Source organism: Drosophila erecta, unplaced genomic scaffold (genome assembly GCF_003286155.1).
Source record: "Drosophila erecta strain 14021-0224.00,06,07 unplaced genomic scaffold, DereRS2 tig00000055-arrow-pilon, whole genome shotgun sequence".
NCBI lineage: Eukaryota > Metazoa > Arthropoda > Insecta > Diptera > Drosophilidae > Drosophila > Drosophila erecta.
Window position 1 is genome coordinate 14,641,047 of NW_020825200.1, and position 22,952 is coordinate 14,663,998.

The 22,952-nt window shown below is 45.8% G+C and overlaps 5 protein-coding genes across 7 annotated transcripts; 3 read left to right on the forward strand and 2 right to left on the reverse strand.

Annotated features, from left to right (window-relative positions):
* Positions 1 to 440: 440 nt before the first annotated feature.
* LOC6543228 (alpha-L-iduronidase) lies at positions 441 to 2,828 on the forward strand. The gene is made up of 5 exons (XM_015158983.2): positions 441 to 565; positions 640 to 1,127; positions 1,189 to 1,606; positions 1,727 to 2,682; positions 2,744 to 2,828. Exons 2-5 carry the CDS (start codon positions 671 to 673, stop codon positions 2,821 to 2,823), a joined length of 1,911 nt encoding a protein of 636 aa, XP_015014469.1. The 5' UTR covers positions 441 to 565; positions 640 to 670; the 3' UTR covers positions 2,824 to 2,828.
* LOC6541284 (coiled-coil and C2 domain-containing protein 1-like) lies at positions 2,813 to 6,774 on the reverse strand. 2 transcript variants are annotated; one of them, XM_015159426.2, is made up of 6 exons: positions 6,526 to 6,774; positions 4,841 to 6,439; positions 4,354 to 4,785; positions 4,146 to 4,297; positions 3,413 to 3,557; positions 2,813 to 3,348 (listed from the first exon to the last, which is right to left on the reverse strand). In XM_015159426.2, exons 1-6 carry the CDS (start codon positions 6,580 to 6,582, stop codon positions 3,229 to 3,231), a joined length of 2,505 nt encoding a protein of 834 aa, XP_015014912.1. In that variant the 5' UTR covers positions 6,583 to 6,774; the 3' UTR covers positions 2,813 to 3,228. The 2 variants fall into 2 exon arrangements, with proteins under 2 accessions (XP_015014912.1, XP_001969866.1); XM_001969830.3 differs by having other exon boundaries at positions 3,413 to 3,503; positions 6,526 to 6,772.
* Positions 6,775 to 6,959: 185 nt separating this feature from the next.
* LOC6542076 (ralBP1-associated Eps domain-containing protein 1) lies at positions 6,960 to 11,170 on the forward strand. 2 transcript variants are annotated; one of them, XM_001969831.3, is made up of 7 exons: positions 6,960 to 7,566; positions 7,622 to 8,026; positions 8,109 to 8,428; positions 8,531 to 9,315; positions 9,448 to 9,872; positions 10,339 to 10,425; positions 10,578 to 11,170. In XM_001969831.3, the coding sequence occupies exons 1-7, from the start codon at positions 7,420 to 7,422 to the stop codon at positions 11,118 to 11,120; spliced, it is 2,712 nt and encodes a 903-aa protein (XP_001969867.1). In that variant the 5' UTR covers positions 6,960 to 7,419; the 3' UTR covers positions 11,121 to 11,170. The 2 variants fall into 2 exon arrangements, with proteins under 2 accessions (XP_001969867.1, XP_015014470.1); XM_015158984.2 differs by lacking the exon at positions 10,339 to 10,425.
* A 1,767-nt stretch (positions 11,171 to 12,937) lies between these two features.
* Positions 12,938 to 18,780, forward strand: LOC6542525 (enhancer of mRNA-decapping protein 4 homolog). The gene is made up of 11 exons (XM_001969832.3): positions 12,938 to 13,192; positions 13,276 to 13,556; positions 13,621 to 13,829; positions 14,061 to 14,461; positions 14,520 to 14,773; positions 14,833 to 16,412; positions 16,524 to 16,761; positions 16,832 to 17,072; positions 17,137 to 17,302; positions 17,375 to 17,897; positions 17,974 to 18,780. The coding sequence occupies exons 2-11, from the start codon at positions 13,291 to 13,293 to the stop codon at positions 18,161 to 18,163; spliced, it is 4,068 nt and encodes a 1,355-aa protein (XP_001969868.1). The 5' UTR covers positions 12,938 to 13,192; positions 13,276 to 13,290; the 3' UTR covers positions 18,164 to 18,780.
* On the reverse strand, positions 18,757 to 22,653 carry LOC6542726 (GATOR complex protein WDR59). The gene is made up of 6 exons (XM_001969833.3): positions 21,974 to 22,653; positions 21,696 to 21,906; positions 21,356 to 21,639; positions 21,122 to 21,295; positions 19,211 to 21,064; positions 18,757 to 19,075 (listed from the first exon to the last, which is right to left on the reverse strand). The coding sequence occupies exons 1-6, from the start codon at positions 22,283 to 22,285 to the stop codon at positions 19,001 to 19,003; spliced, it is 2,910 nt and encodes a 969-aa protein (XP_001969869.1). The 5' UTR covers positions 22,286 to 22,653; the 3' UTR covers positions 18,757 to 19,000.
* Positions 22,654 to 22,952: the final 299 nt, after the last annotated feature.

The window sequence follows — 22,952 nt, forward strand, 5'->3', positions numbered from 1 at the left end:
TCGGGCTGTTGCTTTTCTTTTTTGTGTCATTCCCAGCTTTACTTTACTTTACCTTTTGGGGAGAGAGACTCGTGACGAGAGAGTGCTAAACGGGCACGCTGTTGCTTTCGGCACACGCCTCACTGTGGGTCGAGTTAGAAAATCGCTCGCCGGAAACGTAAGAAACAGACTTGCCGCGAATTCTTCAGTCGAAGAACGTAGTTTTGTACGGCTAAGGCTACACGAAAAACTATACCGAACTGGGATGTGTAATACAATTTAGTGCCTAATGATACAAAGTCATTTCCAGCCTAAATTTGAGTATTATAAGTATATTTTTTAAATGTTTAATATGTCAACCTTTATATTACCTTTCATTTTAATTTGAGAAAAAAGTGTACATGGAAAATGCTGGAGAACGATGTTTAACAAAATCATTTCATTCGACGGCGTTCCTGAGTTAAGCATGACTTTGTGCTTCAACTAAACCCACTGTGACGCACTGCCCGTGACGTCACGGCACGGCTTTAGCTTTTGGTTTAGCTCACTCCGACAGATACAGACACACCGAGAGATAGGAGGGAAGGTGAGAGAGCCACTCTTATCAGCAGCGGCATCGACAAATCGAAGACAAAACAAAACCCGTCATTAATCCCGTAGAGAAAGTCGAACGCATCGCTCATCGCACGGAATGCTGTCGCTACTCCTGGTTTTGACGACGTTCGCCAGGATCCACGCCCACTACACCAGCGGGGATGTGGTCTATCACACAATGCCGCACTTCTGGACGGGCGTGGGCTTCTGTCCTGCCGGACGGATCGATCACGAGGGGATTAGCTCCGCCCTGAGCGATCCAGCCCTTCGACTCAATCTCCGCCAGATTGCAGCATTGCCCGTGGGCGCTGTGACCCACATTCGCATCCACTGGCTGCTGGAGCTTATTCAATTCTGGCAGTACGACCCCAGCGGAATTCCGATTTATGATTTCTCCAAATTCGATGACTTCATTGATTTCCTGCACGAGGAACTGCGCTTGTCCCCTGTTCTGGAGTGGATGGGTAATCTGGGTGGGGTTTTTTCGGAAAACCCCATGCAGCAATCCTTCTACTGGGAGCACTTGGTTAAGACCACGATTAACCACCAGATTGGTAAGCAATGCTTACTCACTTATTTCAAATGCGTACCTACAGTTTCCTCTGTATTCATCAGCACGACACGGTTCCTCCAGATTGGCCAACTGGCGCTACGAGACATGGAATGAACCAGACCTTCACGGGTATAACAAGCAAAATTTTACTGCACACACCTATTTGGATTATGTTCAAGCTGTGCGTCGGGGTTTGAGTAAAGCTGGAAACCTGGACAACCAAGATGGAAAGGTCCCGCTGCCCATGTATCGCTCCTTGCGCGGACCTGCGGGACTCTTTAAGGACTCGAATCATCCGCTCTGCTGGAATCTATTGGAGCTGTGTAGCCAAAGAGTGGTTTACTGTCCCATTGATATACTGACTTTCCATCGGAAAGGAATCGATGGCACTGCCACGGAAATCGTAAATGGCTCGCTTTCCTTGATGGCTAAAATCTATGAAGAGTATCCCAATCTCAAACAACTACCAGTGGCCAACGAGTAAGAAATAAAGTATAGCTAACTAAATTATATAGCTTTCAATATAATTGATTACATTTTAATATAAATGCTAGAAAAGCATGGTAAAGCTTATTGATATCTTATCTTTCCATCTCTTAGTGAAGCCGATCCTGTTGCCCGCTGGAGTACCTCCCGCGAATTCCAAGCGGATGTGCGGTATGGAATCACGCTGATATCTACGGTAATGCAGTTCTGGCATGCCAAGCTAGCCGAGGGTGCACTAAGCCGCTTGGAGTCCATTAGCCATGACAACGCCTTCCTGAGCTACCATCCCTACGAGTTCACACAGCGCACTCTTCTTGCACACTTCCGGATGAACGAAACCAAGCCGCCGCACTCGCAGCTTGTTCAGAAACCCGTATACGCTGCTCTGGGAATGCTGGCGAAGCTGGGTAGCCGGGCTGCGGACGTTGAACTGGTCAATATGGATACTAAACATAGCGTCCAGGTCTTGCGTACTGTGTCTGGTGGATTGGGCGGTCCTGGCCAGTACATGGCCACAATATTTCTGAGTCCCGAGGAGGCGGGACCAAAGATGACAGCCTTCCATCACAAGTACACGCTAAACATGTCGATAGCGAATGAGTCGGCCTTCATCACCGAGCTCCTGGTGCCGCAGGAAACGGATCCGTACTACATATGGCGGCAGGCGGGAAGTCCGGCCTATCCCAACGCCACTCTAAGGGAAGCGATGAGAAGGGCGCAAACACCTAGGCTCTACAAGACGGGACCCATCTGGCAATACAACAGCGAGCTGGTCATAAACTCCGCCAGTATCCCACTGCCCTGGGCGATGCTGCTCCGGGTGTGCTCCGCATCTTGGCCCAAGCTGCGTCGACCGCAGCAACTTTCCATCGCGGAGGTAACTCATCGTGAGGTTTTTATTAGCTGGATGGAGCACCCCAAGTCCACGCAGTGCCTTCTCAGCTACGAGGTGTGGTTCAAGGAACGCGACAACCTGGGTCGCTCCGCCGACTGGATGCTCATCTCACACGGCTGGCACCTGCCATATCCGTCTTTTCAGTATGCGCCCGGCGACGAGGGGTCCGTCAATGGTGAGCGGAATCTACAATTCAATTCCCATCTTCCATATGTGTAATGCTTTTTCGTCGACAGGTTTCTATAAAGTTCGCGGTGTGGACGTGTTTAATGAAACCAGCCCCTACTCACAAATAGTCGAATATCTGGAGTTGTAGTTCAACAAACAGTTTATAAATCAAAAGAACATATTTATGCAAAGTGAAAGCTAACATAATCAGGTTTCGGCTAGGCGCTAGTGGACCGCTCCTACTCTCAATCTGTCTCTCTTGGAATGGACTGACTTCACCGGCACAATCTTCTGGACTTGCGCCTTCGCCTTAACGCCGGCAATATCATATATACATACATATATTATTTATATATAAAGATATTTATAGTACATTATATGTGTTGTGTTCGTAATATATAAATGCCTTCATCCTGCCAAGGAATCGGCAAAAGCGTACATGGATACATTAATTTTCTGTGACGGATATTTACAATAAGAATAAGTTAGTGACGTAATCGGAACAATCGCAAGGGGACGCGATCTTATTTTCTATTCTGGTTCTTGTTTAGCCCTAGGCATCCAAGACCAACCACTTTTCGTTTATGTGCTCCATTTGCTTGGTGAGAATAGGATTTCGAACACGTATCTTGACTTCCAACTTTCCTCCCACTTGCTTGCGACCATCCATTAGCTATTTTGAAGAAGAGAAACATTAAATTGAAGTTCTTAGTGATCTGTTATTAGTTGCCACTTACATCGTATGTGTCGTGTATATCACACTTGGTCTCCAACGGCTGAAGCTTGACATTTACGGTTCCAATCAACGTATCCGATCGCAGAAACCCTCTGAAACAACACAGGGGCAATTTACGACTTAGTCCACAACAATCTATACTGCAGCTATTTATATTAGATGCGTAGCATTGGATGAAATTTCGTTTTGAATTGTTGGGAATTGAGGCGTAAAGATTTTTAAAAATATTTCATTAAAATGTTCCTTATGAGAATCAATGAAGTTCAATGGGTATACATATACGGTGAAATATATGTGTGCTTGAAGCCGTGACTGGTACAATACTGTTTACAGGACCAAAGGAACATGCTTACTACGAGAAAAAATTAAATTAATTAAAAAAAGATCTGAAACTTAATATTAAGAGAAATATAATAACCTAGCGAAACCTACAGATTGGATACAAAATATTTAATAGGTATTTATCTGATCAACAGTTTTATAAATTGTTTCTAAAATTATCTATGCAAAAACTTTTTTTATATTATTATTTCAAAAATATTAAAGATAGTTACATAAGAATAACCTAATTTACTACTCATAAGACAACAATACTTAGTAGTCCTTGGGAAATTAATGCGCGTAAATAAAATTATATACCGCCTCCGTTAGTTGAGATTAATATGCATGGAAAGCTTCTTAGTACGGATTATATAACGGTGCTAAGTTAGTTATTTCATTTACGAACAACTTACCCTCTAGAGTATATTTCAAACTTGACGCCATGTCGCTTAAAGATTCTCTGGAACTGACGATTGGCCCGCTGGATGTCAACCTTGAAGCGTTCATCGTAGTCAGGACTGCTAGTGTCTCTGATAACATTGGTTTTAGTCTTGAAAGATTCATCCTAAAAGTTCACATATTAATATTTGGCAAAATTAGAAATGCAGGTCATTAACTTACATTAAGCAGGGGAAACTCTACGCGCACATAAGTATCGACGTCTTTGGGATTGGCCACGTTGTAGTTGATTCCCCGGACCACAACAATTTCGAGCTCGCTATCTGTAAGTTCTGTGTTGCAATGCACAATGTTGAAGCTACGCTTTTCATAGTGAAACTTTGGCAGTGGTTCATTCTTTCGTTTCGAGTATCGTACCAAATCCAAATCCTTTTGCACTGTTAAAGCTAAATTTTCAAACCGATTCATGCCCGCTACATCGCCCATAGCCTTGTGATGATCTCGGGTATTTTTACACATCATCAGCTGCTTTGCCAGCTGCTCCTCCATGCGAACACCAATTTCACAGATGTCATCAGTTGGATCGCATTCCTCAACGGATACAATGGCAAATGAGGCTTCTAGACTATCCCTTTGGGATGGCGGGACGGGAAGCTGGAGAAAAATGAAAGACTTAGTCATACAAAAAGAAGATGCAATGAAAACTTACAGTGCTGAGATCCACTGGCAATCCACTACTGGCTGCATTAAGAAGGGAATCAAATCCTTTGAAGATCTTTAAGTACTCTTTGGCCTGATCTATCTCTCCCGCTTTCTTGGCCTCTATAGCTGCTAGCTTAAACTCCTTTTGGCGCTCGAGGAGCAGTTTCATTTGCTGTTCGGCAATATTGTTCTTCTGCTGATTGCCAGACGTGCGTGTGGTTAGCTCCTTGGGCTTAGGAGGTGACGGTGCTTTTCGAGGAGCTGTAGGTGTCGTCACATTGGAACTGGTGGGTGTTCCTCCTGCGGAAGTACTTGCCGTTGCCGGTGGAGATGTAGGGGAAGTAGGCAGTGATGGAGTCGGCGCAATAGGAGCAGCATCCACCGTGGGCAGAGGTCCAAAACCGGGTGGCACTGGCAGTTCATCGTAAGGCACTGGTTTGCCTGCCTTGTACAACTTTATGGCATCTTCGTATTGCTTCACAATCCTCCCAAAGCGTCTGGCTTTTCCGCTATTGTTCTCTGCCTTGGCTGCCGCTTCCACAGACTGATATTTCTCTAAGCGTTGCTGCAGAGCCTCCAACATATTTGTTGGAGCTGTTGGGACCGGAGTAGGCACAACAGGTGTGGGATCTGGAATAGGAGCAGGTTCTGCGACATCTTCTGCCGTTGCTCCTTCTTGCATTTTTTTAAGGAATTCAAGGAACTCAGCTGGTGGAGGGGGCATATCACTCAAATCAACTTCCTGTCCGTCCTCACACATTTTTATGACTACGTCAAATTGCTTGACCACTTTGAGGAACTGAAGGGCAGTAGCTGTATCACCGCTGCGTTTAGATTGCAGTGCAGCAGATTTGTAGTCATTCTGGCGGCTGCGCATTTGCGTGACGAGAGGATTAGGAGGAGTGGTGGGTGACACTGATGTAGTGGGCTCCACCGGGGTGGTGGGAGTTGGTGGAGCGGGAGCTGCACGACTTGGCACAGGCGGAGGGGAAGCAGGAGTGGAGGGAGCTGGTGATTCCTCAGCAGGCCCTGGAGGAGTCTGCCCACCCATTGGCTTTACGCTGACTTCAGGTGGAATGTCATCCACGTTGATGGACTTGCCAGCCGCTGCCTGTTTGTGGAGATCCTGTAGAGTCTTGAGTCCTCTTCCAAAACGCCTTGCTTTGCTTGCATCGCCGGCAGTCTTGGCATTGGCCTCGGCCAGCTTGTACATTTCTAGACGCTGTTTTATAATGCTTAATGTGTCCACAGTTGTAGTAGGCAGAAAGGTTTGTATGGGTTCTTCAGTGGCAGCTGACGGTTGGGCGGCAGACTCCTCTTCATCCGCTTGCTCTAGGCCACCAATTCCGCTCAGCTCGCCAAGGAGATCTGGATCGCTTTCCAAATTGTCATCATCTTCATCGTCGCTGACATCACGCAAGCTGTCGGCTATCATTTTGTCTAAGTCACTGGCGGGTAACAGCTTTGCTTTGGGCTTCGGCTTTGGCTTGGCTCCTCCTCCGCCGGCTATGGCCGCAAGCTCTGCCTCCAAATCGCTGTCACCCCCATCGTCGTCTCCATAACCAGCGCTGGGATCGAAGTCATCTGGGATTTCCGTAAGACCGAACTAAATGCAAGAAACAAGAGTGACAGTCCATACGATGAGTCATAATTAATAAATAGACTGTCTAGACTGTTTGTTTTTCCTCTTACCTGCGATAAATCGTGCTGCCTTCTTTTTGCTGGTTCTGGCTTCTTTCTGGAGAACATCCTTGGTTATTCAGGGACTGTTCAGGGACTAAAATAAGGCTACAAAAACTTTCAAATCCTTGAATTATTTGCGTCGCAAGCGTTCAGATGCAGACAACAATAACAGAGTGGGGATCACAGTGTCGGAACTAAAGGTGACACAGGAAAGTCTTTGCGAACTGATGACGTCAGTGGCACAGAGTTACTTGAAATTTGTTGATGGTCTTAATATAAAAATGAGATAATTTTAAATGAAAGTGTTTTTTTTTCAAATAATAGCAACAATTGAAATACATTTAATATATATATATATATCAACACGAAAAGCCACCTCACAAAACAATTCTGCGGAACTGAACTTTTACCGGGAACCAGGGCTACGACACGTTAACAGGTACAGGGCTGCCGCGCCAGCTGACTAATCGATATCGTCACCTATCGATATCGAGAGCCAGCGCACACACAGTGCAAAAGAGTTTGCGAAAAAAACCTGGACAAAAACTCAAATTGATTGTGAGCCGAGCAGCTTGAGGCAGTAGGAGTACCCCGTCGACCAGTGCCGTGGAGCCTCTAACCCCCGTGGTTGTGGCGGCACCAACAAGCAAACGAAACCATCGCCACTGCAGTTCTCCCAGCTTCCACCTCCTCCAACTCCGTCTTGGGGGCCAAAGGCAGAAAATCATCAGACTTCTGGTTGAGAGCAGCGCGAGACAGCGGGGACGGCACTGGCCTGCTGGGTTTAGCGTGGAAGTAAACAAACGAATTGGATTCCGGGTGTAGGACGGACGAACGGGGCGTGGCTCGTTAACCAGCGGCTTGGTAAACAAAACCGGAGGCGGCAACAAGTAGGCGACAGGCATGGACGTGTCCCTCACTGAGCCGGAGACGCGCTTCTACAGTGAGTTGTTCCAATGCTGCGACGTGGAGAACACGGGCAAGGTGCCCATGCTTAAGGCCACCGAGCTCTTTCGCTCCGCGGACATCGCCAACGAGACCGTGATTGAGGTAGGTCCAATTTGTGTGATCGTGAGTGATTAATTATCTGGATCTGGGCTTACAGATCACCGGTCTGGCGGGGATTCCCTCCACGGCTCTACACATCTCGCGGACACAGTTCTACTCATGCCTGAAGCTAATCGCTGCTCATCAGGCGGCCATGCCCCTGCGCCAAGAGCTGATTTTGGCCACGTTTCCGCTTCCACTACCGCACTTTAGCTGGAAGGAGACGGTTACAGCTCCGGTGGCTGTCGAAAATGGATTGACTGCTTTGCCGCCGCCGCCACCCACAGATCGCAGAAATTCACTGCGTCGCAACTCGCAGCAAGAGCAGCTGCAAGACACCTCTGATGTGCCCAGCACCGACTCCGAGGTGGAGCAGAACGAATCAGTGGACGATGCGACAGGCCACGGACGAGGCACGGATGGCAGTGGGGTCGTCAGCAGCAGCAGCCGCGAAAATGTCGGGGTTTGTACTTCTATCTTATCTTGTGACATTTGTAAATAAGCTAACCATTGACCGATCCCCGTCCATTCCTTATCTCTCTTAGCGTCGAAGAGGAGGCGGTACTGGAGGTGGATCGCCAGAAGCCTGGAGCACTAACAGTGACAGCCCCACGCCCACCAACAGCGTGGCTGAGCGACCTTGGGCGCAGGACACCCTCTGGCAGGGTTTGCTGGGCGATGAGCATCGCCAGCTGTTGGGCACGGAAGAAGAGTCTTCCGATCGCCACAGCAGCGACGACGAAGACAACGAGAGTGAATTGGTGACCATTTACCAGATAACTCCGGAACAGCGTGAGTACTATAACAAACAGTTCAGGACGGTGCAAAGGGATCCGCATGGTCTGCTTTCTGGCCAAGCAGCAAGGTTAGTTTGCTTCGAAAACATTTATAACTCTTTTTAAGCTGAAAGTGAAATGCTATGCTATCTATCTCGCATGCAATTTTAAAAGTATATATTTTTTTGTAGAAACTTCTTCGAAAAAAGCCGCATTCCTGTGGAGGAACTGCGTCACATATGGCAGTTGTGCGACGTTACTCGCGATGGAGCGCTAAGTCTGTCTGAGTTTACGGCCGCCATGCATTTGGTGGTCCTCAGGCGCAACAACATTCCCTTGCCCACAAGTCTGCCCCATTGCTTGCATCCCAACGTGTTGCAAGCGGCTGCGTCCGGCAGTGGACAGGGGGTGACATCCTCTTCGTCGGCTGCGCTGCCTCAGGAGCCACCTGAGGCTGATCTCCTGCACCTAAATGATGACGATGAGGACGACCACACGGATAATACAATCATAGCCGGCAATCTCAGCGGCGGTAGTGCAACCAGCAAACCGCGTCCCAATGTGCCCAGCGACAAAAACATCATGAATCTGAGCAGCATCTCCACGTCCTCCCAGGCTAGCAACAGTTCCAGGCTTGAGGCAACACCGCAAAATTCTTTGGGAAAGAACCGCAGCATCTCAAACTCGCCGAATGCGGAAAAACCTGTGGCGGGAACTGTTTCTTCTACGTCCAACGCTGTAGACTCGACCAACGTCTCCAGTCAGTGGACAAAGTTTAGCGAATCTCCAACAACAAGTGCTGTTTCAGTACAGTCAACCACTGGGGCAGCACCTGTTGTAGCCGCCGGAGCAGCGGCTCCTGGCGCCTCTAGTCCCGGGCTCAAGCCAGTCCTGTTTGACATGAAACGCTCGGCCCAAGACGTGGTATCCAATCCGCAGATCCTGCACCCAGTGCCGCTAAGAGTGACGCCAATAGGTGAGTAGAAAAACTAAAGGCGATTATATGCCTTAAATAATATTGTTAACAAAGTGTTGTTCTAACATACATAAGATTTTAGGATTCGAATGTTGTGAACATAATTCTAATTATTTCTTATCCCATTTCTAGGCACCGCCATCGCTTCCTCGGCTGAGTCATCTAACGATAACGAGAGCGCTGTGGCTCAGCGCGAGGATAGTCCCAAGGCCATCTCTTCGACTACTGTCAATAATCAGTCATCTGCTGTTCTACCCGGAGTTGCTGGCTCACACCGCGATAGCAGCGATCTGCGTGCCATCCAACGGCCTCAAGCTAAAAAGTTGCCGGCCAAGAACAGTGCATTGCCACCGCCACCGCAACGTGAGCCCAGTATCGGATCCACTGGGCCAAGTGAGCTGCCTGAACCGCAGGCTGCCTACGTGGCATCATCTTTGGCGTCGAAGAAGGAGCCACCACCCCTGCCACCGCCTAGGCCACATCGACATGCGCGAAGCAGCAGTCTGGACTTAAACAAGTTTAAAATAGGCGCGACGGGCGGTGCCCAGCAGGCGGAGGTATGTTATGTCCTGTGGACCAACAATTAACAATTTAACTTGCGTATTTCAGTCTGTGTCGTTTAATTTGTCTTGGTCATTAAAGCCTTGTAGGGGATAATATTTCGTAGACCTACACCTACCCCCTGCATTGCTGTATTAGACTAAGGAATTTCGAAAAATTTCGCTGTGTCCCGTCCTTTTCTCTATTTTCAATATATGTAGGGTACTTTGCAAATGAAGGAGAATACAATTTTTGCTAAATTGTATAACGACAGCAACTTTCTCTAAAATTTCTGAGTTTCCCACAAGAAAAAATACAAGTTTCGTTAAATAAATGTGGGAAATATTGTAACATTTGCAAGGAAGCCAGAAAATTTCGGTCACCCGAAGTTGCTATTTTGTTTTGTTTCCTTTTGCTTGCTGAATTTTTGTAACTACCTGTAACCTGTGAAATGTATATAAACATGCAACCCCTTTTGTTAAGATCACCGCGCAGGCCAGCTTCGATATGCAAACCTCAACGGGGTTTGCCGATTTCACGCACTTTGCCGACGAAGGTGCCGCGAACGTCGTAAGTCCAACCCTAAATGTATGCAACTCGTAAAGCATTCCACTACAATTGGCCGTAGTTCCACTAGTGTCATGTGTCCAAATTCAGTAGCTTTTATAAACAACGCACTCATTTTTATAACAGTCTTACTAATATGTAATCTAACATTATAGGTGGACGAGCAGCAGCTTCACTCCTTGCCGCCGACCGCACCGCCGCCACAGGCAGCAGTGGTGCCGCCCACAAGAATCACTCTTCAGCAGGCTCAGCAGCGTATTTCTGCCTTCGAGGTTTACCGAAAGCCGCAGACGCCACGTGGATCGCAATCGCCACCCCAGCAGCCGCCACCGCCGGCTCCAGCTGTGGGATTGACTACCCAAACTGGTCAACTGCCCAGTGCTGAGAGCTTTGAGAAGCGGGTAACCGCCATAAGTGACTCGCTGCGCCACGTGTCCTTCAAGCAGGGCCAGGCAAATACCACAGAAGTGCTGCAACGGCTGCGAGAGCAGAACAACTCTCTGCTCCACCTCTGCAACGATTTAAGCGACGAACTCTTGAGCGTCCAGACGCGCAAGGAGGAGATGCGTCTCAAGCTGGAGGGACTTAATGCCATTGATAGTACAGGGCGAACGAGCTCCTCGATTTGCGCACCGGTGACAGCAAACGTAACCGGTGGTTCCTCTGGTTCGGCAGGAGCTGCTTACACCAACGTTTAAGCAGCGAAAATTATCATGTTTACTAGGGTGAATCGATTTTTTTTTTTTTTTTTTTTTTTTTTGGCGATTTGTGACTTTTGTCTGCCTGTATTCTTGCAACCATTTTAAATGCGTCGAACCAAAATTAAACATTCCTTATAATGTGTTATATTTTCTCTAAATTCAATTTAAATTTTAATTGCCTTTTCTGCAAATTAGATTGCATGGAACTCACATTGGTCGTAAGATTTGTGACTTTTGTCTGCCTGTATTCTTGCAACCATTTTAATTGCCTCGATCCAAAATTTAACATTCCCTATAATGTGTTATATTTTCTTTAAATTATTATATTATTTCCCTTTTCTGCAAATTAGATTGCATGGAACTCATATTGGTCGTAAGATTTTAGAAAACTACGTATTCGGTTCTACCAAATTGAATACTAATTGAAATTACCAAAAAAGTTTAAAATGAAATCCTCGGATTAAGGCAAAAAGCTAAAATGAATTCATGCTAGTATTTTTTTTTATCTGTTCGTGCACTCAAAGAAATCGATTCACCTTTTTGTTAAACACTTATTTTGTTGTTTCTGTATGTTGCCAGCACAATTTACGATTCGGGGTGCTTACACAGCGATAAGACTGGGCAAATCTATGAGTAAGTTCGCAAAATTTTGTTGTGAAAATATTTACACAGTCTGCAGATAATATTCGCCAGATCTGCAAACTCCAACAGCTTCTATGTACTACCATTCGATTACTCAAGAGCTTGTTCAGTCTTAAACTGGTAGAAACACCTGCGATGGATCTGATACCGCGTCCGTTTATGCATTGAAGTTGCTAATTTAATTTGTAGGCTAGTTAAATCTCAAGAACACAAAACAAATCATGCGAGAACCACAACAATAATGCCGCCTCTATAGATATTTATGCAGATCGATTTATATATGTATGTATATTTAGAGATATATGTATGTATATGCGCTTCTCCTAATTGTTACGAGTAAATGACACACAATTCTTTCGCTTGACAGCCACCCGTATCTCACCCTCACCCTAGTGATTAATGAAACTGCCACAAAGTGGTCCAATCCCAGCTGTAATATTTCCTGCTGCGAAGGCATTTTACTTTTCCATATGCTATTTATTAATGTTTTGTGTATGACTCGAAAATGTCCCCTTCTATTCATTCCGGCAATGAAAATTAAAAAAAAAAAAAATTACAAAAACGAACCTAAAAAAAAAGCCAGGCTTAATGTTTAAGTATTAGAAAAGTCAAAAGTAAAAAATCGATAAAGAAATTCATTTCCTTGAAAGCTTAGCTTAGGCTTTTCAAAAAGTATATACATATTAATATATTTTCTATCTGTATAGTGTACACGAGAACACGATAACACTTGATATTATCTACAATTACCAAAATTTTTTCTACCGAAACAGGATACAAATTTGATTTACTCGGACCACTGAATGTGTACGTATATGCTAACTTCGAATTTATCAAACATACCGGGATATATCACTTCTTTTGCATACTTAAACCACTAGATATATGAGTTTTTCTTCAACTTGTTAATCATTTTCAAAGACCTACCAACACACAATCACACGAGAAACGAAACAAAATGTAATATGAAAAGAAAAAGTGATATTGAAACACTATGTAAGCATATTATTACGTCGCTGCGTAATCAATGTGTATTGTTTTGATGGATATACATCTCTATAAATGATAATGATAAAGATAAATGTATTAAGTTGATGTTAAAATGCAATAAAACGAAAATGCAACCGAAACTTGTTTTATTGTTTTCAAATAAACGTTTCGCTAAGCGTCCATCCCTGGTACTCGTCGCCGATAACAGACGCGGACCATTATCGATTGCTCTTGCACACGCCGCTACACATCTCTAAGGTTTTGCGGCAAAAAAGTTTTTCGCGAAAATTTGTGAGTTTACGAGAAGCAGCCAACTAAATGGTTTAGTTTCGCCAGGTAGACGAACAATTGCTGGAGGCCAGAGTTACCAAGTACCGGCTGGGTGCATTTAGCAGGAGTAAACGAGACCATTTGACTGCTGCATATTGATAGGGCAGGTTGGTGTGCGAGTCGTTTCTGTTCATCAACTGGCGAAATTAATAATGTGTACCCCCATGCCGTATCATCCTCCCACCTGCAGTCAGCCGATGTGTCAATGTTAATCGCGCTCTTCGCGCTTGCACACTTGCCAATCTTTCGTAAGACGCCTTCGTCTGCCTTCTCCTCCCCGCCGCCGTCTGTCCACCGGTCGCCAAGGTGTGGCAAAGCGAGTTCCGCGTACCATCCACCGCTAGCAGACGCCCGCATCCGCATTAGTGCTCCGGCCATCGACGCAGCATCCGGGATGAGCAACAGCGCCGACCAGGACAAGCCGATTGCCGCTAACGGCAGTGCGGCGGAGCCCCAGGAGATGGAAGTCATGTGTGTACCACCGGTTAACCAATAGATGGCCCTTGCCTAATTGATCTTTTTTTGTGCCTCACAGCCACTTCCAAGCGCAAGAGAAGCAGTGCTGCCGCGTCATTAGATCCAATAAGACCAAGGTCCTTACGTCCGGCGGTGTTCACACACGCGGTTCCTCCAAGGTCAAGCTAAAGAACATCGTCGACTACAAGTGGGAGCGCAAGTACTACTATCCGGGTCACCTGGTGGCAGTCCACCGCGATGGCAAACACCTGGCGTACGCTATCAATGGTAAGAAATGTATATCCCATGGGAGTTTCATTACCAATTATATTTCGTGCATGTATGCAAACCTTCTCTCACAATTCTTGACTGTTATAAAAAAGGCAAAAGAAATTCAATCAAAAATTGTAGTATCTCACGGGGAATAATATGATATTTTGTATATTATTATTATGAGTATCAGTGTATGTGCATCTGTATTTAAAAATTAATTTAGAAATTAATTTATTGTATTCCCAGTCAACAACAAAGCCACCGGCATGGAGGGCATGGTGCGCGTCTGTAACATAGCCACCAGTGTGCGAGCTTTGATCAAGGGAATGAGCGGCGAGGTCTTAGATCTGCAGTTTGCCCATACGGACCGTGAGCGTATATTAGCAGTGATCGATGTCAGCTCGCTGTTTGTCTACAAAGTCGATCAAATCGAAGGCAACCTGCTGTGCAATCTAGTGCTAAAGGTGGAGGACCCTATCGCTAACTATGTACCGGAATACGATATGGTCTCCTGGTGTCCCTATGTCTGCAGCAGCAGCACCACTGTTCCAATCAACGACGATGACGATGAGAATCAGCTCCTCATTTGGTCGCGGAGCTCTCAATTTCAATGCTTTCAAGTGAAGATGATTGTCTCTGAGCATGGGGTTTGTTTGTGTTTACGTTCTGCGTCATTCACATCATTAATGTCTTTTATCTTAACAGCGCGGCAAGATACAACCAGCAGCCCTTGAATCTGGATATCTGAAGATTGAGGAGGACTCCTTGATCACGTGCGCCGCTTTGTCCCCGGATGGCACCACTGTGGCCGCCGCCTGCGCCGATGGCTTGGTCCGCTTCTACCAAATTTATTTGTTCGATGTGCGCAACCATCGCTGCCTGCACGAGTGGAAGCCACACGATGGCAAAAAGGTCTGCTCGCTCTTTTTCCTCGACAATATCAATAAGCCTGTTGAAGAGTAAGTAACTTATATTATAATTAAATATTATAATCGATTAACTCAACTTTTCCCTATAGTTCCTACTGGCAGCACGTGATCACAACGAGCGATGCCAATACCGAAATCAAGCTATGGAACTGCTCGCTGTGGGAATGCCTCCAAACTATCAACGTGGGGGCAAGTAGTCCGTCATCTGTGCAGCCCAGAAACTTTATCGCGGGAATCGATCGCAGTGCGAACTATTTGGTGTTGTCCTGCCTGGACTCACTAGCCGTCTACGTAATGCAGATTGGCAGTCCCGGCATCGAAGAATCTGCGAATAGAGGTAGCGATAGCGAAGGAGAGGGTTGCGACTCGTCCAAACGCATTCAGAATGTTGCCGAATTCAAGCTGAGCTCGGGAATTCTCTCTTTTTCTATTGTGAACGCTAGTATGCGTCGTGTGAAGAACTCCATCGAGAGCTACTATCCTATTGAGGAGCCCGATGACTTCGATGACGATTCCAATTCCACCAGTGCCCTTGTGCTGCACATGTTTGTGGTGCAGGCAAAGAGCCTGCAGGAATGTCAAATAATCTACCAGCCATGCGTGGCTGAAAAACCAGAGCGGAGCAGCCTGAGCAGCAAGCGATCGCAGACGCCGGAAGACAATCTACTAATCAAAGAGGAGCCGGAATCCCCCAGCAGCGGAACTGTGGGTACTGTACAGCTGGATGCATTGTTTGCAAAATCCGCAAAGAGAGCTTCAACGGGCAACTCGTCTGCCATAGTGGCCGTGGCGGCAGCTGCAGCGGCTGCACCTTCAGCCATCCTGCAGGACGCCACTAAGGAGGCGGCCAAGTCAGAGTCCCCGCAACTAAGCAGCGCGTATCCGCAACAGGTTAATCTCATGACCCCAGATGCGTTCAGTGCAAGCGGAACCGCATCGGCAGCAGCTGTCTTTGTATCAACTAGTACCACGACTTCCATAGGAACTGATAGCTCTACAGCCAGCAGTGCTCAGGATAGATCCATCGATTCAGCGGTCTTGCAAACCATACGCATGCTGGCTACGGTAACGTCCAAGACTTCCGAAAACCCCAATGCGGAAGTTCTCCTCAACCTAATGAACAACACCCTCATCGAGGACCGAGAGCAACAAAAGCTCAAGGAGAAGCTGGACGCTCGCAAGAAGTTCATTGCAATTGATCGCAATCCGGAGCGCAATGTGGCTGAGAACTTGGCCAGCGGCAGTTCGAGTCCGAGTCGAGAGGTGCAGGAGATAATGGCCACACAGGATGATGCCGATGCCTACGAAGCAGAGCTAGAGAATCTGGACGACGATGATGACGATGAGGAAGAAGAGCTGGCAAATTCATCGCCGCTGCCAGAAGCAGTTGACGGAACATGGCCCATCGTCAAGCTGTCATCCCACTCTGCTGAGCTTCAGAATGCTGCGCAGATCATGTCCCAGGCTGTGCAGAACACCAACAATGGCAATGTGCCGCCCACGCTAGGTGGGGGCCATAACAATAACACTAGTGTGGGCAGCAACAGCAACAACAACACCGCCACAACTCTTAACACCAGCAACACCAGCAGCAGCAATAACGCGGGCGGAGCATGCGATGGTTCAAGTGGAACTGGAGAGCTCAATGCCAAAATGGAACTACTCATAGGTGAGTATTGCGATATTAAATCAGAAATTTCAAATATGTATTTATTATTAAAAATAATAGTAATTTAAAACTTTTTTGAAATTATACCAATTTAACATCAATAATTTGCAGATCTAGTAAAGGCTCAATCCAAGCAAATTAACAAATTGGAGAACGAAGTCAACAAGCTACAAAAGCAGCACGAAGCGGCGGTGTCCCTGCATAGCAAACAAGACACTTCATTGGAGCCTAAGAATCTTAGTCAGCTAGCATATAAAATTGAGATGCATCTGTCCAAGCTAATGGAGCAGTACCTCAAGCGATACGAAAACGAGCACAAGAAGAAACTGACGGAATTCTTGGCGGCGCGGTAGGATATAACAAAAATTACAAAGCAAATCATGTCGCAATCTAAACGAATTTTTATGTGAATCTTACAGTGAGAGTCAAAACCGAGAGCTTCGTGACTCTGTGCTTCAGGTACTGAATCAGTACGTCATGAATCACTTCACGGACATCATTGGCAACGTTCTCAACATGGAACTGCAGCGCCAACTGCTCCCTCGCGTGAATGCCAAGATGGACCAGCTTCAAGCCCAAATGCAACTGGAGATTGTGCAGAAGTTGAGTGTGATTGACAAAACGGTAAAGGAGAATATTGCCCAGGTGTGCAAGAGCAAGGTATGCAAGTCTCCGGGTCCATCTATAGATGCTTATAACTAAGAGTTTAATTCATTTCCACTAGCAATTTCTGGACACTTTTGGCAAGTCCGTGTTGATTGGTGTCCAAACCAGCCTTCAAACCGCCTTCATTGAATCCATGGGCAGCACTTTGATTCCAGCTTATGAGAAGTCCTCGCAGAACATGTTTAAACAACTGCATGACGCTTTCAGTGTGGGCATAAAAGACTGTAAGTATATGATCATCACAATCATGATAGATACGTAAAGCTCACTCTTAATCTTGCACACTCGAATTCTAGTTATGGTCCAGTTCAACACCTACCTGCAGCACATGCCACAACCCCAAGCTGGGGGTAGCAATACCGAGGAGATAAATAACAAGTTATCCATGCTTAAGCAGTTGGTCGAGAGCAGCCTGCATAAGCACCGCACTGAACTCACAGACGCCATGCTTGAGACACAAAGAGAAGTGAAGAGCTTGGAGATTTTGCTGGCGCGGCAGGTCCAGGAAACGATCAGAGCAGAGCTACGCAAGCACATGGAAGCCCAGAACATGGCAATGCGTTCGCAGGCCGCTACGCCTGCACCACCTTACGACCTCAGGGACAGCATTAAGCAGCTTTTGCTGGTTGGACAAATCAACAAGGCCTTCCATCAGGCTCTACTGGCCAACGACTTGGGCCTAGTGGAGTTCACTCTCCGGCACACGGACAGCAACCAGGCGTTCGCACCAGAGGGGTGCAGACTGGAACAAAAGGTTCTACTGTCGCTCATTCAGCAAATATCCGCTGACATGACCAATCATAATGAGCTTAAGCAGAGGTGAGCTAAAAGAGAACTAAATAAGTGGCCAAACATTACAAGGGATTGCATTAATGATGTACCTTTCCATATGCAGATATCTCAACGAGGCACTGTTGGCCATCAATATGGCAGATCCCATTACCCGCGAGCACGCTCCTAAAGTGCTTTCCGAGCTGTATCGTAATTGTCAGCAGTTCATCAAAAACAGCCCCAAGAACTCGCAGTTCAGCAATGTCCGTCTGCTGATGAAGGCAATCATAACGTACCGCGATCAGCTGAAATGATATCAAGAGAACTACAACCTGGCCAGTGGCTGGTTTTGATAGATTACCCATCCGATCCCCATCCAAGATAGTTAATCTATGACCACAAACACATTTATAAGTACACGCTTGTAGTTAAGTCTGCTCGAAAACTCTCAGCCAAGTTCATCCCTTAAAGAGTTGAAATTAAATCTATGCCTTTCATTTTATTGTTTATTTGTTTTGTGCGTGATTTGTTATAGTAAGGCCGTATATCTAATGTTTATGTCGCTATATCAAAAATGTATTATCTTTAGAAAGATTTGCCTACTAAATTGCAATATTGTTTTTTTATTATTTAATTTCTGCAAGCAGTTTACCAGTGCTGCCTTTTTAGTTTCGTTCCTTTTATTTTCATTTTTATATTTATGACGCTTAATGAACAAAAGAAAACACAAAAACAAGAAAGGGAGATGCAAAACCTATTAAAAAATTATTTTCAAATCTAAAGCAAACTTTATTATGACGGACAAAACAGAAAATGATAATGATTGCAAATGCAAAAACTACAAGTAAATCGTAGAATTTAAGCTAATAAAACGGAAAGCAAAAGTCGATAATAAAAAAGAATAAATGTATGTACTTTAAAAATCTAGAAATAGTTATTCTTATCTCTTATATCGTAACCACATTATTTTGGACATGTGTGTAGTTCCATAAAGCTTCTACCCTTAGCTTGCCTAGTAAATGGTCATATATTTCACAATGGTATGCAAGTCGTACAAAAATTTTTTGCCTAATGTCTATAAAACACCTAACTATTTTGATATCCACGCAGACGAGAGAAGGTTAAGTAAGATTATTGCTGAAAGATCTGAACTAGCTGAGTAGGGCTAGCAGCTCTGAAGTGCGCTCCAAGCACTTGCACCCACAGGTAGCACACACTTTGTGTTTCTAGAAGGGTACAAAAAAAGGAAAACAAGAATAAATTAAAATAAAAATCTAAACATCTTTTGATATGTGAAGAAGACAAAAGATTAAGTAATACAAACAAGAAACCAAACGAGTCAAACTCAGATAGATACATACCTCAAACCACTGCATCATGTGGTCTATGTGACCGCCATGGCCACAAGCCAGACACGCGTTGGCTGCTCCTTTTACAGGCAAACGGCAGAGGACGCAGAAGAGTACGGGTCGCTTGCAGGTCTCGCACTTGGGCGTCCGTTTGGGCTTGAAACACGTCCTGCACTCGGTAACAAATTCCACGTACTGGACAGGAGGAGGGGTATTCTGCGTGTGCTTGAGGATCAAAGCCCGCTTTGAAAGCAACTGCCAGCCAAATAATATTTCGGCATAAACGCGCTTAAATTGATCAAACAGCGGCATCTTAGCACGTCTAATCAAAGAGCAAGCGTATGCATCAGACTGGATTTGCTTCATCTCCAAGTCCAAGGAGTCGGACCAAGAGTTGCTGCGTAGCTGCTTAAGTTGCTGCCAAGTGTTTGATGAAGAAGATGACTTGACGTCAAGCGGAAGCACCGTGTGATACGGTGAAATTTGCGAGTTTAGCTGCGGCGGAAGTCGAACTGTCTTCTCCATGATGGCACCTCCACCCGTTGGACACTTGTCAAACAAACAAGCCAGCAGCACAGCAGTCTGTATGTCGCCGGAGGTAGCATAATGCATTATTAGTGATTCCAGCAGGGACTTCTTGAAGGGATCTTTGTAGAACAGCAGCTCGTTGAGTGTTTCATGAGGAACTTGGGGAGTGGCTATCAGTTCCGCCAACAGCCACACGGGCACCAAGTCCAAGCGTCCATGCTGGCGACAGATCTCTCCATTTTTACGACACGTTTCAGCAATGTCCCGCTTATCGAGGGAGAACTCCCGAGCCATTCTGCGGCTAATGTGGAGTAAGCTACTTGTGTCGTATACGTGAACGACCGGACTTCCATTCATCTGCCGGATGGCTCGCTGTTTGCCCGGTTTTCCCGAAATCATCCTCTCCTGGAGGTAAAAAGAGGCGTTTGCGTCCCGCTGGGCGGTAACCATCACATTGCCTAGCAATCCACTACCATTCATCGATGAAAAGGTCCTCGGAGTCAATGCTGTGTGTGACCGCAGGGTCAGCCTTTTGTTGTTCACCGGCTGGGCGAAAGTGGTCAGCATACCAATGGCATTGAAATGAACACCTGACGTCCGTGGATATGGAATACAGGCATCGTGCAGGGTGCTTGACAAAGCGCCTTCCAGACGAGGGGATTGCAGGAGTAGTTGGCTACGATCCGCTCCGCCGACAGCGGTCACCTTTTTCTTCATAGCCGCCACTAGAGCACGTAGACATTGTTCCAGGCAGGTGCGGGATTTCTTGACCCGCTGCAATGCATTGCAACGCAGCACCTTGAGCAGAACCCCACTCACCTCACTGGACAGAGTGGTTCCTTGGCAAAGCTGAAAGTCTGGCGGAGCACTAGGACTTGGATACGAAGTCGTGAAGGTCACTTGTAAAATTACTGTGTGTCCACCGGCGCAGATTTTGAAGCAGGCGTACCGCTTTATGGCATCTAGCGTGTCTACCTCCACATGAGGCATGTTCGTGTTGAGCAGTGAGAACTCGTGGTGCAGCGAACACGTGGGTTGATCTGTCAGCGATCTGGCTATGTGGGGCTCCTCCCTGCGATAGTAGCCGCCTCCAAAGCTGGGAGAGCGAGCCATGGGCAAGGTGTTACAGGCACCGTCACCCGTGGATATGGGCAACGAAGCGGCAACCAATATGGAACGTGGATGCAGGAATTCTGGAGGAGTAGACACTCTTAACTCACTGAGATCGGGCTCGAAACGAGATTCTTCTTCTTCCGCAGACGGTTCGCAAAGCTTAAGCATGTTATCATCGATCTTCCACACTCTCAGCGTGCGATCTCTTGACCAAGTGACCAGTTCCTAATTAATTTACTCAATGCATAAGTAAGAAAATTATGGAAACTTTGGAATACGTACTATTTCATTGGAACTCTCGCGATTTGGACGCCAAGCAAAGTCAAGAATGACATCTGTGTGCCCCACAAAGGAGCAAATAGGGTCCGTTTGCTTGCTGTTGCTCCAGAGCAGCAAACTATTCTCGCCACGGCCCAAATGGGGCACCACAATGCTAACCAGGCCGTTGCCAATAGGCTGTATTGAACAATATGTGTTTAGAATAACCATAAATACTGCTTAAGTTATAGTAATTACCGTGTATCTTGCTCTCCACACGGGCGACATGGTTGTAATAATCTTCTCCGCCCTGCGAGGATTACACACATCAAAGTACTTGACCGTTCCATCCTGACTGGCGGTTGCCAAGCAGGTCTCCCTTTTGTGGCTCCAATTGATACCATGCACTCTATTTAAATGTGCTGTGATATAGTGTGTGGGGCAACTACCCTTGCGAATGTCCCAGATGCGCAAATCACCATCATGGGCGGCAGCCAGAAGGTTTCCCGAAACGCGGTTAAATCCCACTTGGGTAGCACCAGCTGAAAGAATTATTATTGTAATACAAAAAAGATTCAATTATTTTATAGAAACTTACACATGCACACGGCATTCAACGACAAGGCTGGTTTCCTGGGCTCCCTTAAGTCCCAAATATGAGAGAAGGTGTCTATGGAGCAGCTGACCAGCAGGTTCGGATCCTTGCCATGCCAGTCAATATCAGTCACTGTGCGAGTATGTCCGCGCAAGGACATCTCGTAGTGGGGTTCCGCAGTGCCCCAACGAACGATGTCTATATTCTGGCTAGTCTGAAATTCCAAGGGCAAACTGGGATAAACGCAGCCCATAGGTAGATAACATCAAATATGTACTTACCGCTATGGCGCAGTATTCTTTGCGACTGGGACATATGGCAAATTCCGCCACCGACACCTCGTACTTAGAATGCCGCTCATGTCGTCGCAGAGATCCATCGTCCTGTCCCAAACGTTGCAGTGCCAGGTGACCACGACCCGCGAGGAGTACCCACTGGCCCGAGTAATCAACCGACATGGCCGTGGCCTGGGAATCTCGGTGTTCATAGTATTTGTTGCTCTGCCTGATGATGTACGTTTGCTCCGGTGCTCCTGCTCCTGATCCTCCGGCTGTTCCGCGTTCTCCCGGACGCAGTGTCTCCGTGGGCGGCATATTGTCCTACTCTAATGAGTGCTCAAACAGCAAAAAACTGCGAATTTAGTGCATTTTTGCAACAAACAAAAATTAAACGAAAAACTGAACTGATAAGAACGATAGACAATAACAACAGGCGCCAGTGTTGGTAAATGAGTTTATTTCCCCACAAATGAATTTACTGGAGCTCATTATTCTGGCTATTTTGCAAGGGAAGGTGTTGCATTCGATTTTTGATAATACTGTGAGTATTTATATGATATATGATCATACTATGATAATACTAATGGTATTTAGTATTTAAAGATTTGCATTACAAATTTGCACACAACATTTCTCAAAAATTTAGCTAGAATAACGACAACTCTGTTAACGATATCGATAGTATCGATGCATACATATTAAACGTGGTTATCGCTTATCAAGATTTGAATTTTAGAAATGAAATAGGTAAAATAGTAAATATATTAGTTAAATATTTCATAAAAATATTGTTTTAGACGAAAACATGAAATTTTTTATATATTTATTATATATTTCAAATTGTCAATCACAAAAAATATACATGTGCATTGGTTCATAAATGTTATGAAAATTATTAAAGTACGTGCTAAATACAATTTAGCCTCTTAATAAATTTGTAACTAGAAAGGATATTCCTAATTGACACATTTAAAAAATATCA